This window comes from Diabrotica undecimpunctata, chromosome 2 (genome assembly GCF_040954645.1).
Source record: "Diabrotica undecimpunctata isolate CICGRU chromosome 2, icDiaUnde3, whole genome shotgun sequence".
Taxonomy (NCBI): domain Eukaryota; kingdom Metazoa; phylum Arthropoda; class Insecta; order Coleoptera; family Chrysomelidae; genus Diabrotica; species Diabrotica undecimpunctata.
In genome coordinates, this window is record NC_092804.1 from 61,272,967 (window position 1) to 61,289,567 (window position 16,601).

The 16,601-nt window shown below is 33.1% G+C and overlaps 1 protein-coding gene across 2 annotated transcripts in view; it reads left to right on the forward strand.

Annotated features, from left to right (window-relative positions):
• Window positions 1–16,601, forward strand: part of LOC140434625 (transient receptor potential channel pyrexia-like) — a 74,371-nt gene that overhangs the window by 34,018 nt on the left and 23,752 nt on the right. Inside the window, exon 1 of one of the 2 annotated variants that reach the window (XM_072523020.1) lies at window positions 8,293–8,383. The exons of the other annotated variant lie outside the window; for it this stretch is intronic. Coding sequence (XP_072379121.1) covers window positions 8,319–8,383 — 65 coding nt within the window. The 5' untranslated portion in view covers window positions 8,293–8,318. Of the gene's footprint in view, window positions 1–8,292; window positions 8,384–16,601 lie in introns of those variants that run through there. 2 annotated transcript variants of the gene reach the window in all.

Below are 16,601 nucleotides of genomic sequence, written 5' to 3' on the forward strand. Positions count from 1 at the left end.
CTAGTGAAGCCATTTTTGAAGAAGTATTACTATCTCAAAGTGAAGGAATAATAATTAACGGAAGATCTATTAACAACATAAGATATGCAGATGACACCGTGATAATGGCAAGCTCTGGTGAACAACTACAATTACTGCTAAACAAAACAAACAGTTTTTGTGAAAAATATGCACTAAAAATGAATATAAAAAAGACCAAATATATGATAATTACAAAGAAAACAAATATACCAACAAACATACATTTGGGAAATGTACCGATAAAAAGGGTTGATAAATACAAATACCTAGGAACCTGGATTTCAGACAATAATGATCAAACAAACGAAATAAGAGCAAGGATAGAAATAGCAAGAAATGCGTTTGTAAAAATAAAAACAATTCTCTGCAACAAAGACCTTAGATTAGAACTGAGAGTAAGAGCACTGAGATGCTACGTGTTTTCGATACTGCAATATGGACTTGAAAGCTAGACATTGAAGCAAGAACACATAAATAAATTACAGTCCTTTGAAATGTGGTGTTACAGGAGGATGCTTAGAATGGCATGGACACAGAAGAAAACTAACACGGAAGTATTGCGAGAAATGGGCAAAAAATGCGAAATAATAAACACAATAAAAATAAGAAAGTTACAATATCTGGGACACGTAATGAGGGGACAGCGATATGAACTGCTAAGGCTGATAATACAGGGAAAGATTAGAGGAGGAAGGAGTATCGGAAGAAGGAGAGTGTCATGATTGAAGAATTTAAGGGATTGGTTTAAATGCAGTTCTATAGAACTCTTCAGAGCAGCAGTAGATATAGCTAGTGATGATGATATCCAACTTCCGATCGGAAGACGGCACTTAAAGAAGAAGAAGTGATTTTAGAAACAAAAAAACAAACATTGGATTTCAGGGAAAACCTTAGACTTAGTGGAAAAAGGAAGAGTTATGCAATACATATCAGAAAAACAAAAAGCAACACTCGAGAAATAGCGGAACTAAGAAGGAGTTAACAAGAAAATGTATATGTACCAGAGATAAAAGCAACCTTATAAATAACGTGTGTCAAGAACTGGAGCAATATGCAAACTGCCATAAAAGTCATACACTATTTAAAAAAAAGTTAAATATTTGGCACGAGAGTTGAAGCTACAACTTTAAGCAATTCAAGACCATTATGAAAAAGTTAAAACCGACATAGAAAGCACTGCAGATACATGGAAAAATTACTGCTCAGAATTACTCAGATAAAAATATTTATCAGTTTCACAACACAAGAAACGTGCAATCGAAGAAGCAGAATCAATAATTTTACGATCAGAACTAGAGAGCCCTCAGCCAAGTAAGAAACAAAAAACAGACTCTAAAAGCAATGGGCGAGATTGGCGTAGATGTAATCCTGGATATACGCAATGTTAAATGGATTTCACGTGAATGAAAAGTAATGCGAATCAACCTTTATTCCTATCCATAAAAAAGGATTACTATCCGTATGCAGTAATTACAAAACCACTGTCCTTATTCCTTATGCAAACAAAATCCTGCTACATATAATCAACGAACGGCTAAAGAACTTTCTACTTTCAGAGATAGCCAAAGAACAATGCGAATTCGTACCAGGTAAAGGAACAAGGGGAACATTTACCGGATAGATAATAAAAAAGCGAGTTAACCCAACGAACTGTATCTATATGATAAAAACTCAGCCAAAGTTAAAATATACGGAATATATTCAGATGGGTGTAAAACAAAGAAATGAACTAAACGGCTGCATACTATCACCATTATTATACAACAAATATTCTGAATATATAATGAGAAAAGTACTAGACGAATGGGATGGAAGAATCACTACTAGCCTAAACCGGATAAGGGAAGAATTCGGACTTCAGATCAAAACCGGTAAAACAAAAACAATTATCGCAGACAGAGCAAATAATAATCTATCGCACATACAATATGTGTCGAATTTCGAAGTGGTAGACAGATTTGTACACTTGGGCTCCCGGATAACCAACAATGGTGATTGCTCCTCAGATATCAGGTCCGAACTGCAACAGCTAAATTAATTACAATATGGAAAATCCGAACAATAACAAGGAATACTAAGCTTGGCTTGGTTAGTGCCCTTATTTTTCCCATTGATACATCATCATCATCATCCAGCCTCAAGAGTCCACTGCTGAACATAGGCCTCTTCCTCATGTTTCCAACCCCGTCTATCTTGCGCCGCTCTCATCCAGTTTTTATCGAGTCTTCTTAAATTGTCAGTCCATCTTGTAGGTGGTCGACCGACGCGTCTCTTGTCTTCCCTTGGCCTCCATTCCAATAACCTCTTTGTCCATCGCCCATCTGTCATTCTGGCTATGTGTCCTGCCCATCTCCATTTTAGTCTGGCTATCTTCTCGATGATGTCAGTCACTCCGGTTCTTCTCCTAATGTCTTCGTTGGTTATTCTGTCTCGCAGAGTTATTCCTAACATGGACCGCTCCATTCTTCTCTGCGTGACTCTCAGTTTGGTAGCTGCTGCTTTTGTTAAGGTAAGTGTTTCTGCTCCGTACGTCAAGACTGGGAGGACGCACTGATCAAATACCTTTCTCTTTAGGCATGTGGGCAGCTCACTTTTAAAAGTTTCTCTCAGTTTTCCAAATGCTGCCCACCCAAGGCCGATTCTTCTCTTCAGTTCATGAGTCTGGTTATCCCTGCCAATCATAATTTCATGTCCCAGGTATTTATATCTATCTACGAGTTCTATTTCTTTTCCACCAATACTGATGTTCTGGTTGGGTACCAAATTGGTCATGATTTTTGTTTTCGAGATATTTATATTTAAACCTACACTTTCTGTAGCCACAACGAGTTCCTGTACCATCTCTCTTGCCATACCTAGATCTTCAGCTATTATAAGTATATCATCGGCGAAACGTAAGTTGTTTAAAAATTCTCCATCTATTTTTATTCCCTTTGTCATCCAATCCAAATTCTTAAAAGCATGTTCTAGCACCGTATTAAAAAGTTTAGGTGACATTGGATCTCCTTGTCTAACCCCCCGTTCTATTTTTATGCGATTACTGTTAGTATGTAATCTGACAGTGGTTGTTGCCTGCAGGTATATTTTGTATAATAATTTAGTATATCTATAATCTAGCCTGCATTCTTTAAGCGCCTGTAATATTTTGCTTAGCTCAACTGTGTCAAAGGCTTTGTGAAAATCGATAAATATTAGAACTAGAGGTTTATTGTATTCCACTGCTTTCTCTATTAGCGTTTTTATACGTTGTAGATGGTCATTTGTTCCGTAACTTTTTCGGAATCCTGCCTGTTCCCTTGGTTGATAAGTCTCTAATTTTCTTTCCATTCTCTTAACTAGTATTCGCGTAAACAACTTATATATATGGCTGAGGAGGCTAATCGGTCTGTAATTCTCTAAATTTGCTTTGTCTCCTGCTTTGTGTAATAGAATCATAGTAGCGTTGTTCCAGTCTGTTGGAATATTGGCGCTGTGAAGGCAGATATTGAAAAGTTGTTTAATTTTTTCAAGTAATACATCCCCTCCAATTTTTAGTGCTTCTGATACTATTCCATCTTCACCCGGGGTTCGATTATTTTTCATTTTCTTCAGGGCTTCTTTGATTTCTGATTTTGTTATATCGGGCATTAAATCTGACCCTTGATTTAATACCCCAGTTTTTAGTGTAATTGGAGGTTCCGTATTGTTATCTATTTTTCTTGATCTATATAACTCTGTGTAGAACTCTTCGACTATTCTTAATATTTCATCTCTGTTCGTTGTTTCTTCTCCAGTGCTGTTTCTCAGTTTGTTAATTTCTATTTTCCCCTTTTGTACGCTCCTCTTCAAAACTTTCATGTTCTTATTTTTCTCTATTGCCTGTTTTGTTTTTTCTACATTGTAGTTTCTTATGTCTTTTCTTATTGCCTTTGTGATCGTCTTATTTATTTGATTTATCGCTTCTTTGCTTGTAGTGTTATCTCCTTTCATTTGTCGCCTTAGTTCTATAAGGGTTTTCGTGAATTGACTCAGTTTTTCATCTTTTTTGCTTGTCGGACCATATTTAGTTTGAGCCTGTTGCATTGTGTTGACTATTTGTTTGTTCAATATATTGATGTCTGCTGTTGTTGTATCTTTCAATGAATTACCAATATATTTTTCGAACTCCTGAATGTTAGTTGGTTTTGTCCATTTCTTTGGTTGTTTCTTGTTTATCATTTTGAGTCTTTCTTTTTCGGTTGATATCGTTATTTTAGCTCTTACTAACCTATGATCACTGCTTGTACTGAACTGGTTTAGCACATTTACGTCTTTAAATAATTCTTTTTTGTTTGTTAAGAAATAGTCGATTTCGTTCCTTGTTTTTCCATCAGGACTTTCCCATGTCCATCTTCTGTGTTTTTTCTTTTTAAAGAAGCTGTTCATTTGATAGAGATTGTTTTCCAAAAGGAAAGTCAGTAGTTGTTTGCCTCTATCATTTCTGCCTTCGCTTCCAAAATTTCCCAATATTATTTCAGAGGGTCTTCCTTAGTGCCTATTTTGGCGTTGAAATCACCACCTATTATTAAGAAGTGGCCAGGATTTTCCTTGATTGTACAGGATATTTGGTCGTAGAATATTTGGACTTCTTCGTCTGGATGTCCTGTAGTAGGGGCGTACACTTGAATGAACTTTAGGATATATCTGGCGTTTATTTTGATGTTTAAGTAGACCACTCTTGTTGAGATTTGGTTTATTGACACAATTCTGTTAGCAATTCTTTTGTGAATAAAGAAGCCGACGCCTCCGACTGTCGATTCCTCTTCTCCTTTGTAATAAAATAAATGACCTGATGGGAGTGAGGTAAGACTCTCTCCCTTTTTTCTAACTTCGCTGATACCTACAATATCCCAGTTCACTTTTGAGAGTTCTTCCTCCATTACTTCGAATCTTTCTTCGGTAGAGAGTGACCGAGCATTATATGTGGCGATGTTGAGGTTTATCTTTTTGACGCACATTGAATAGGGTTGGTTTACAGTGGTCGGGTTTTTGGCATTTAAACACCGAGCTTGCCTAGCATGTTGGTGAGTATTCATATTTATTCCCACGAGTAGCTGGGGAACGTTGGTCGATTCCTGTAGAGCCCCGCGTACAGGAACAAGGCTAATATTCAATGGGATTTCGCCCGGTGTCCCAAGAGCATCGTTAGCGGCCGCGTGACGTGCAACCATTCAGTTTTTAGCACGATAGCTTCCACCTTAACTTACGGATTTTTTGCATCTGGTTTTCTCCATATTTTTGTTGGGTAGGATGGGGAGGGAAAGAAGGTGTGGATGGGAAAAATATATTAGAATATATTAGATTGATACATACGAAGCTGAAACATGTACTCACAAAAAAATCGATAGGAGTAAGATCGAAGCCTTCGAAATATGGGTCTATAGAAGAATTATACGCGTGTCCTGGACAGAACATAGAATCAACTTGTCAATTCTGGAAGAGCTTCATATAAAAGAGAGGCTATATGTAGAAGAACGAGAATCATGGTATTGGTAACTATTGGTAGTAAAAGGAAAGGATAATAGAAGGCTGAAAACCAGGAGGAAGATCTCCAACACGATGAGCAGACCAAATGAAGACTCTGGTGGAAAAATCCCTACATATGGCTCAGGATCGTAGCCAATGGAGACAGCAAGCTCACAATATTTAAAGTGTAACTATGCCCTGACAAGGGTGCAAGGAATGAGGCGGAGGATCTGATTATAACTTGTAGCTAATCACATGTAAACTCAAGGTTTAATACTTGGATTTTAGATATTCTGGCAATTATCTATCAACTACATCTTTTGTAACGTAGTCTGAATTCTCCTCTTACATCAAACATTTACATGTAAAATATGTTTGACTAGATTTAGACACATTTTTCTAGATCGATTTTTTCTTGTTTTTTTGTTCAGCTATTTTTATAGTACTTGAGAACATATGAACATGAGTAATGGATATTTTACATAGTTACATACTTTCCAGACAAGTATTTTAATACTAACCGTTACTCCAGATGAACCAAGACGTTATTTATTTAAGTATAATGATTTCTTTCCCGGCCATTTGGTCAGTATGGTACATTTTAATTCTATTTAGTGTTATTTGAGCGCTTCTATATACGTGTGTATATCTATTCGGGTCGGATAATCTGACCCAAAAAAACTATATTAGCAAGTAAAAGTAGCCGTTAATAAGAGACAATAATTACAATAAAATATTTGTAATAATGGAGTTGACGTGGTAAATCTAAAAGCTGAAACTCTTAAAAGTACGAAAACAACAAGCAATTGGACTTCGTAAGTCTTAAATGTTTACCCAACGTAACCAGAAGTAAAACCGGAAGTCGATATTGGAACTCTTTGTGTAACTTTGTCTCAATTGATACATTTCAATAATTTTCACATTTACGTCATTTTTTTTATGTAAATTTCCGGTCATGACTTTTAACCCGTAAGTGATGTAAAAACCGGAAGTATATAGGTATTTGTTCTCGTCTAGCTAATGCGCGTCCAATAATATACCGCTTGTACTATTTAGCGACTTTACGGTTGCATTTCAGGAACCGGAAGTCCAAAGTTAAATTTTTTACCTTTAATGCCATCTTTCAGTTAAAAGCTCCCATTCAACACCTCATTTGTCATTCTATATATTTAATAACGGAGGAGATATGTTCGGTTACACGTAAACTGATCTCCAATTAACATAAATGCCCTCGTATATAGTACGAACTCATCACTGTAATAAAAGCAGGGATTTTAAAATAGACCCGGAGAGATTTTCTAGCTGATCACTGGCCTACCTGTACCCCGTGGCAGGTAAATGGTTGCAAACAACTCAGATTTGATAATTTAAAATAATATTCCAAGTAAAAAATGCAAATAAAATAACGGAGTTGGGGACTATTTCAGATTAAACCGGTAATAGTACAATTCTCACAAATATATTCATTAAAGATTTCACTTTTAGAAATCTATCCAGCTGAATTTTTAAATTTCAAATAAGTTTAGATTGGCAGATACGTCTAATAGACCACTGACCGAGAGACACCCGATATAAATATATCAGCTAAATTTTAAAACAATTTGTTTAAAATAATTTAGGAATTTAACAGATTATCAAGTAAACAAGAAATGTAAAAGGTAAGAGGCCTTGGGGTAAACATGCTGGTGATGAGTTTACCTATCTGCGGTGATGAGTTTACTGATCTCCTAAGGATGCCGGTGATCAGTTTGCTATATCTCGGAGGGTCTAATAATTTTATGGGGGGCTATAAAGTGATGAACTCCTACACGTCCTTGTGTTCAAAGACAGAGAGACGGGCGGACAGACAAACGTGGATAAAAAAAAGTGCCAGAACATCGCAAGGACCTATACTAGAGCCAACACTACGTAATATATTGTATAAATATTGAGGCTGAGGATGAATTATGGTATATTCAAATTATTTAAAAAACTAATATAGATGCTGTAAAAATATTAAACATATATAGTCCATTCACTGAGCTTGGGAATCCGACAGTCGTTGTCGGATACAATATAAATCCCTACTAGTCATTATTAATAGCGGAAATAAATTTATTGTTGCAGCATTCTTCAGCTGCCTGAATCGAAGTGTTTATTTATTAAGTTTGACTACAAACTTTCCATTTGTAAATGCTAATTTGTAAACATAACATAATTTAAAAATACATTTAAATCTTTGTTTTATTGTTTTAATTTATGCAGTTTTATTTTACAAAATTAATTACTAAATTTACTATTTTAATTTAGAGTCTGTATTTATAATAAGTCTTTGGCTACTTGAATGACTTGACTATAACTGATGAATCATAACTCAAAAATTAACAGTTTTTGCTAAAAAACTAAGTTGTTATTGCCAGTGTACCTACATAATCACAGTTCTATAAAAGTTGTTTGATCCAAAACATATGAAAAATAAACAGACGACAGAGCTACAATAGCAAGTAAAGCCTTGATATATGCAGAAACGGAATCGAATTGCAATTATCATCACTTGAGAAGAAATATCCCTATGCAAAAACATAAGAGGATGATGATGAGATCCCTTTCGTATATGAACAATAAATTACAGATGTCCTGTATCTGCTCTTATACATACTTTTTATTTCTTATTATAATCAATAAATTCTTGATTTTTAACAAGGCACGCCAGTGATAATTTTATATAATTATAGTTTTAATGTTTGATGCCTTTCGAGAACTAGAATTGCCGTCTTCGTTAGTCATTTAAAAAATGTTAAAGAAGTTGTTTATAGTGACTAGTGAATTACACAATGTGGACATTTCGTAAGAAAACAAAATCCTTAGAAGCAACGCGTCAAAAAAAGAAAAAATCATAGTAAGTCGTAATGTGTCGTATTTGTGATTAGATCGTACCACACGCTATTTGTTAAGTGGTCAATTTAATTATAGAGGAGCTAAAACAATTCTGATTGAGAATAACAACTAAGCGTGTTTTGGTATGGTTTGTTTATATAATAATTTTGAAATTAATTGAAGGGTTAGGAAACCTATGAAACTTCTGGATATGTCAATTCTACCACAATTCTATCTCGAAGGTTTTCTGACATGGGATTCTATACCATGACATGACATGAATATCATTAAATACAGGGGCGGACTAAGGTCTAGGCAACCTAGGCACGTGCCTAGGGCCCGTAATTTTTAAAGTCCAAAAATTAGGTTTTTAATTTTAATTTTTATTTAATAAAAAAACGTAATATTCATAATTATTGCTGAGACGTACGACACGCACGACAAAAAATCAAATGTAGCTACTTAAAATCAGTGTCTCCTGAACATTGCGCATTGCACCTTATGTGGGTTTTGATTAAAAATTGTGCAATAAAGACTTAAGTACCAAGATTTAAAACCAGATCGAGATAAAGTGGCAAAACAAATCAAAAGATCGTTGGACAAATTTTTAACCGGAATTGGAGAACAATTACAACAATCATCATTATTTTCACAAATTTCACCGACTCAAACTCCATAAACAGCAGTTATGTCCGAAACTGTTTTGCAAAAAGACCAGCAGGAAAAACCAAGCAACTCCGATTTTAAAGTTGAAACAAAAGGAGAAAATATAAGTTTAAGCTTAAAGTCAAAATAATGATTAAACTAAGAGTTTTGTAAACGATATTGCATTATAGCCAGAATACTTAACAAAGCCATGCAGGAGTATTATATAAACAATCCATCATATTCAATAAATGAATATTTGGAATCATCTTCTATTCAATGCACCGAAGGTCCAAAACAAATCACAATAAAATTAACTATTTCCTCGTTCTTCAACATAAATTAGTAGCAGGAAAAAATTAAAAGAGATTGGTTGGCTTATACTGAAATCAATAACTTATACTGTTACGTCTGTAAATTATTTTCCAATCAAACAAAGCTAATGGCAAAAGGGACAAATGCTTGGAAAAATGTAGGTACATAAAAAATTGTCAGAGCATGAAAACTCTACTGACCACATTAAACTCTATTTTAATTTTTATATTAAGATCTAAAATTACTGGACGCATTGATTGACATATTGAACTGCAAAAAAAATAATAAATGAAAAAAAATTGAAGGGAAGTACTTAAAGGTGTGATAGCGATAATCAAATTTATTTCTTCATATTCTTTTGAGTTTCGTGGTAAAAATTAAGTGAAAATAATGGTAATTATTTAGGTACTTTGGAATATTTAACCAATTTCGATCCATTTTTGCGGGAACTCATGAAAAAATATGCAAACTGCGGCAGGGGTACTATAAACTATTTGTCGTCTACAATATGTAATGGATTTATTTATATTATATCGGAAAATTTATAACTTACCATAGTAAACGAAATAAAGGAAGCCAAATTTTACTTTACAAAACTCTAATTATTGATTCAATACCTGATATATTTGACATAGATCAGCCAACCGTCATTATTCGCTATGTAATTCCAAGTGGTATAAAAGAAAGATTTTTGGGATTTCTACCATGGAGAAAGTTATTTTAGAATTTTTAAATAATTTAGATTTAGACATTACTAACTGTTGGGTACAGAGTTTAATATGTCACATAATAAATAAAACGCTGCTACCGAAATTTGTAGAGAAAAGACCACTTTTTGCAATATCGTTCAGAAATTGTGCGTATTTTTTTTAGTTCTACACATAGGTGAAATGCATTACAAATAATTTGTAAGAGTAAACACTTGATTATTAAACCTATTTGTGATATCAGGTGATCTGCTCGTTCCGATGCCGTGAAATCCTTACAGGAAAATTTTTAAAAAATTAAACATTGTTTACATAATTTTTCCTCAAACAAAGATGAAAAACGATTAACAGGATCCGAAGCTGCTGTTTTATATAAAACCCTTGATACATTTTAGTATGTACTGTTACTTACTATACGTGAAAGATTTTAGAGAGAATAAATGCTTCAAACAAAACTCTTCAACAAAAAGACGAATCCTTAAACACAGCAATTTTAATATATGAGTCATTGATAGATTGCATACAAACTGTTCTTACTGTTTGAACTGTTATTGACAATTAAGACAAAGAAGAAGAAACGGTAATATATAAAATAATATATAAAATAAAAGTTAATATTTTTTGTTGTATGCGATTCTTTAATTAGTAACATTAAAAAAGATCTAAGTGATATAAAACTATTAACAATAAATTCAAAACAATTTTTCATGATAGCGATATTTAATAGAGGAATTAAAATGTTATGAACAAGATTTAAACCTGAAAAATGAAGTATTAAAATTTAAGACTATTATAAGTAAAAGAATATTATTTTGCCTGTATCCATATGGTTATTTATTCACAAAAACGATAATATTGTAACATTCCCAAAAAATACAATTCTGACAATTTATTAATTGAAGACTGTGAAACTTGATATTTTATTAAATCTACATGACAATCCTCACAGTAGTTCAACACAAATGGGTAAATATGCTGGAGTTTCCCAACGATCGGTATTACGTATTTTAAGAAAATAAAAATACCATCCCTACAAAATTCAACTACATCAGGAATTAAACGACGACGATCCCGATCGCCGGCTTCAATTTTCTGAAATTATGCAGGATTTATGTATCCGCAATCCACAGTTCATCAATCAAATCCTTTTTTCCGATGAAGCCACATTTTTATACATGGTACCGGGAATCGTCAAAATTGCAGATATTGGAGTCAAGAAAACCCACATTGGATGACTGAGTCACACACGCAATATCCTCAGAAAGTACCTAAATGTAATGGCAGGGATCATTAATGACAGAATCATTGGCTCTTTTTTATTTGAAGAAAATCGAACAGGAGAACGTTATTTAACTTTTTTAAGAAATCAACTTATACCTGTTCTTACTAACATGTATCCAAATGTCAATAATCCAAATTTACCCAGTGAAAATATCTGGTTTTAACAAGATGGAGCCCCTTCGCATTACCCACGTGAAGTACGTCAATTTTTAAATCATTGCTTTCCCAGGAGGTGGATCGGAATACGAGGTTTTATAGAGTGGCCAGCAAGGTCGCCAGATTTGTCACCTCTAGACTTTTTCCTGTGTGGTTACATAAAATCAAAAGTTTACTTTTGATCAAAACGTACAGGACTAAAGATAGAATTAGGCATGAAATGAGTCTAATTACTCCAGAAGTCAGCCGCAATGTACTTGATGAATGTGTCCGTAGATTCGCATATTGTCAAGAACCCGATGGATGGCATTTCGAACATTTAATTTAAAATAATTATTATGCATAATTTGGTTACTTTAAAGTACATTATGAATTAAATCATTAGTTGTAATTTAGTTGAATTTAAATTAAAAAAAAAATTGTTTTTGTAATATTTTAGTTAAAAATGTAATGTCGTTAAATAGAGAATTAAATTCTCGTTTAAATGAGGTGTCGCATTATACCGATTTCTATTTACAAAAATTAACGATTACGTCACTACACCTACATCGGTGACATTATCCCTACTCCATGTACTATTTAAATGGGAATAAGCCACAATTAAAGGTTAAAGTACGTTTACTGACGTTTCAATTTCCACTTCGGAAATCGTTCTCAAAATACAAACATTAGTAAATTAAACAAATTTTGTTTTTTTGTTTTTTTTTTTTTTTCAACAAAAAAACAAAATTTGTTTAATTTACTAATGTTTGTATTTTGAGAACGATTTCCGAAGTGGAAATTGAAACGTCAGTAAACGTACTTTAACCTTTAATTGTGGCTTATTCCCATTTAAATAGTAATTACTTTAAAATGCCACAAGAAAATAGCTTCAGAACAATACTCCATGTACGTTATAACATGGGTATTTTATAACAAAAATCGACCTGTTTCGAGATTTCTCTCAAAACTCGTCGGTTCTCGAAATAATGATAATATTCCATAATTTAGCCGTTTACTGTATACTAATAATTGGACTAAGAACTTAAAAGGGTAAATCTGAATTATCCTGTCAACTTGGTTGTGATTGGTTGAGAGGCGCGTTTTTATAAATGATATCCCCATTAGGCCTAATTCACTGATAATTTCTAGACGAGATAATATTGAGCATAATTATATATTTAAAAAGTTGTATCCAGCTATTGCTTTTTTATTTTCTTTGAAAGTCTAGGCTGCGGTTCAGGATCTAATTCAGTATCGAAGATGAATGTTTGCAAAAGAACCGAAGTTAGAATTGACGTCATTCTATCGTACTTCGAATTATATATATATATATATATATATATATATATATATATATATATATATATATATATATATATATATATCCATAATGTCACTGCAGGTTTCACCTGAACAATTAAGGCACACTGCAGAGCATTTGAGGCCTACTTGTCGGCAACCACACATACTTTCACAAAATTAATGAAATTACACAAATTTGTAGTGAAAATGATTCATTGCAATATTCCTCTGATATCATTTTATTGTAAAATGACTAGAAAAAAGATCAGACCGAAAAGAGAATTTGTTCAAAATATTTTTAGTTATTTTTGTTAATAACTTTTTTATTTGCCATTTTACCATAAAAAGTAATACAAATAAATTTGTAGACAATTTAATTTGCTACAAATATTTGATAATAATTTTTTGTATGGTTGCTAGTTTACGAGATACAGAGCGAAAACCCTTTCCGCCTTTCCAAGATGGCGGCCAGAGGTCAAAGGTGGCGACCCCACAAACTTGAACTTAAGCTTATACTTGCTCTCCCAATAAGTCAAAAAAATAAAATTGCGTCTTCTAAGAAACGCACTTAAGGCATAAGAAATGTAACATTTCAATGGACTATATCTTCGTTAATTATGACTAGGAACATGTTGTACTTAGGGACAATTTTTAAAATTTGATTTTTATAAATTAGACAAATAAAGATATTACAAAATAATAAAATCTGGACAGTTGATCATACCTTTGTAAAGCTAATTCGAAAATGCCAATTTTTCAACATATATTTCTACCCAATTTTATCACTTTTTTTGTATGTATGTACGTGTCCCTAGGAATAACCGGTCTGTTGTACCTACGGACACGAAGAGTTGTACCTAGGGACACGAGTTAAAGTACCTGTACAACCAGAATTTAATGTGTAAAACAAAAATACTTCCTAATATTCGTAAAAATTTTATTGAAAATATAAACTGCTAATAATACACAGACTACCTACCCTAAATTAATTTTATCAAAAGATATTGGAAAGTATTATTAAGTATGCCGTATTTGCCAACTCTGCTACGTCGTAAATGGTAACTGATTTCCCCGCGTTACTAGGAGAACTCATCCAATTAGTCATTGCATTATTGTAGAAAGACTAAAAGGTCCAAAAACCAATAAATCGAGAGGTTGCACTCGGTGTGATGTATGGGGATGAAAAGTAATTAAAATAACTCCCGAACGTTTTGCCCAGTTAATAGTGGGTATGGAAACATGGCTTTTATGGTTATCTAACAATAAAATAACCTTATCCTGCAAAGAAGGTTTAACGTGTGATATGAAATGTTCTAGGAATTTAAAAAATACATCTTCATTGGACCATCCACTCGGATTTGAATACAGGACACAAATAAAGGCAGCACAGTATTTCCAGCAGCAATAATACAACATATCACAGTAACTAGAAGACCTCTTTCCCCAGATGTCATTCCTCCTATTTGCCTTTGTCCTTTTTGGTGCTAAAGTTTTAGGAGGTTGCTGCACAGTAGTAATACCCATCTCATCGACGTTAAAAATTTTTGATGGTTCAAAGTTTCCTTTACTCAACGCATTTTTATATGATTGAAAGAGAATAGCAACTGTTTCTTTATTGAATGCAGTTGCTCTGTCCAAACTTGTACCCTCGGGTATTCTAAGTGACAGAGATGCAGAATGTCTGCATCTCTGTCACTGAGATGTCACTCTCTGAGATGCAATTATTTCCTGCTTCTTTTGTATCGCCCCAGCAAGCAGGATATTTTTTTTATTTTGCTTTGCATATTCATATGCCAGTTTTTTAACGTTTATCAAACTTAGGCCATAATGTATTCTAGCTGCTGTTTTTAAATAGTTTACCAGCTCCGTTTCCTCGGCTTCATTAAAAACTTGCTTGACTTTATAATTCGGACTGTATATAAAATTGTTTTGACCTGATGTTTTAAAATTTTTCATGTGTCTTGCTAATGCAGACTTTGCAATTCCAAATTGGCTCGCTGCGGCACGAATTGAAACACTTGAATTTAAAACTTCACGAACAGCGTTCTCTACATTGACTTTTAAAGGTTCCGGTCTTCTCTCCTTTTCTTTACTTCTTGGCATAATGAGCTCCTGAAACAAAACATTCTTCGGTACTAATATTTTTAATAATGTACCTGGGGACGGCCCCACAAAACAGGTACAACAAAATGCATGTTCGTAGGTACAACAGGGGGACTTCATGAATAAAAGCAGTTGAATAAGTCGTTAGCCACAACAAATACAACGGTTTGATTAGTGGATTAGGTAGTCTAAATTACGATTAATATCACCCTAACATGATTATTTACTACAGTCAAATTGATAATTTGCAATAAGACGAAACAGCCGGTAAAAATACTTACTTTGGACGTCAAAAATTACAAAATGGCCACAGCTTGCGTTAACACTTCACAAACATGTGCGCAACTGAATACCATAGAGAGGGACACTGTTGCCGATATCGTTTGTTAATCTAAGGTTTGTCTGATATTTTGTTTGGCGTTAATTTTAGCTTATCCCTAGGTACAACCGTCCCTAGGTACAGCATGTTCCCCTATATTATACCAGACCTCAGGACCGTCCCAAAGCAGGAATAATGCTTAGATTAAAATGTTTCAATTATATTTTTTATAAAAGACTATCATTGTCAGATGGGTTTATGAGTTCTAGCCTTAGATCCTGGCCATTTCAATATATCATATGTATATTTTTTATATCCGTTTACTCACTACACTTTTAATTTAAATGCCCTCTTACTACAATTTTCACTTATTTTGTGTGATATGACCTCCAACAATATACTAAGGTAAGATTGACTCAATTCGTTAGAATAGATGGGAATCATAAAAATAAGAAGGAAAGTATGCACAAAGATATGATATTTATCTGAACCTATTTTTTTGTGGCATGTTAAAGTAATTACTGTTTAAATAGGAATACGTTTATTGACGTTTCAATTTCCACTTCGGAAATCGTTCTCAAAATACAAACATAGGTAAATTAAACAAATTTTGTTTTTTTTTTGTTACTTGGTGAAAAATTCTTCTATAACAATTCAGACATACATTATACATTTTAAAGTAGACGACTTTAAAATGATATTGCCAATATTGTTGAGTTACGTTCCTGGGTGACTTTACTTGTAAGATAGTTCATTCGATGACATGAAATTAACTTTAACTTGAGAATATCCGTCAGAAAAAATCAATATGATTTTTTCTGACGGATATCTTTTTTTATATATTTTTTTTGATAAATATATCTTTTTTTGATAAAATCAAAAAAAGATATGATGTTAACCGCTATTTAGATTTGTTCTTCTCTTGTGTACGTTTCCTTTAATGTGATTTAAAAAATGTTTTCATTGCATTTTCTTCAATAACCAATATCGGCTATTTAACATATAACCTTCGATCTTGTTTTTAATTTAATTTTATACCTTTTTAATTTATTTACAACAATTGAAAGTCTGCAGTTTGTTTGTGTGCCAAATTTTCTATTTATTCTGCTTGGTTGCATTTTTAAATAAGTTTGTTAAAAGGATGGTGGGAACTGCATTTTAATAAGGTGGCAGCTAATGAGTCTGACAATATATATCTAAAAATAACCATTGTAAAAAAGTAATTAAATTCTTTTGTTGTTTTTGTTTGCCTTGGAGTATTTTTGCGACTGCCCACCTGTGATACGGTTAAATTTGGATATAATGATAAAAACATAAACGTATTCCTAGTCATAGATTCTTTTGACTACTATTATACGCATTTACCATATCAAGTAAAATACGATTAATAAAAAAGAATATTTATCAATATGACATTAATATTATTTATT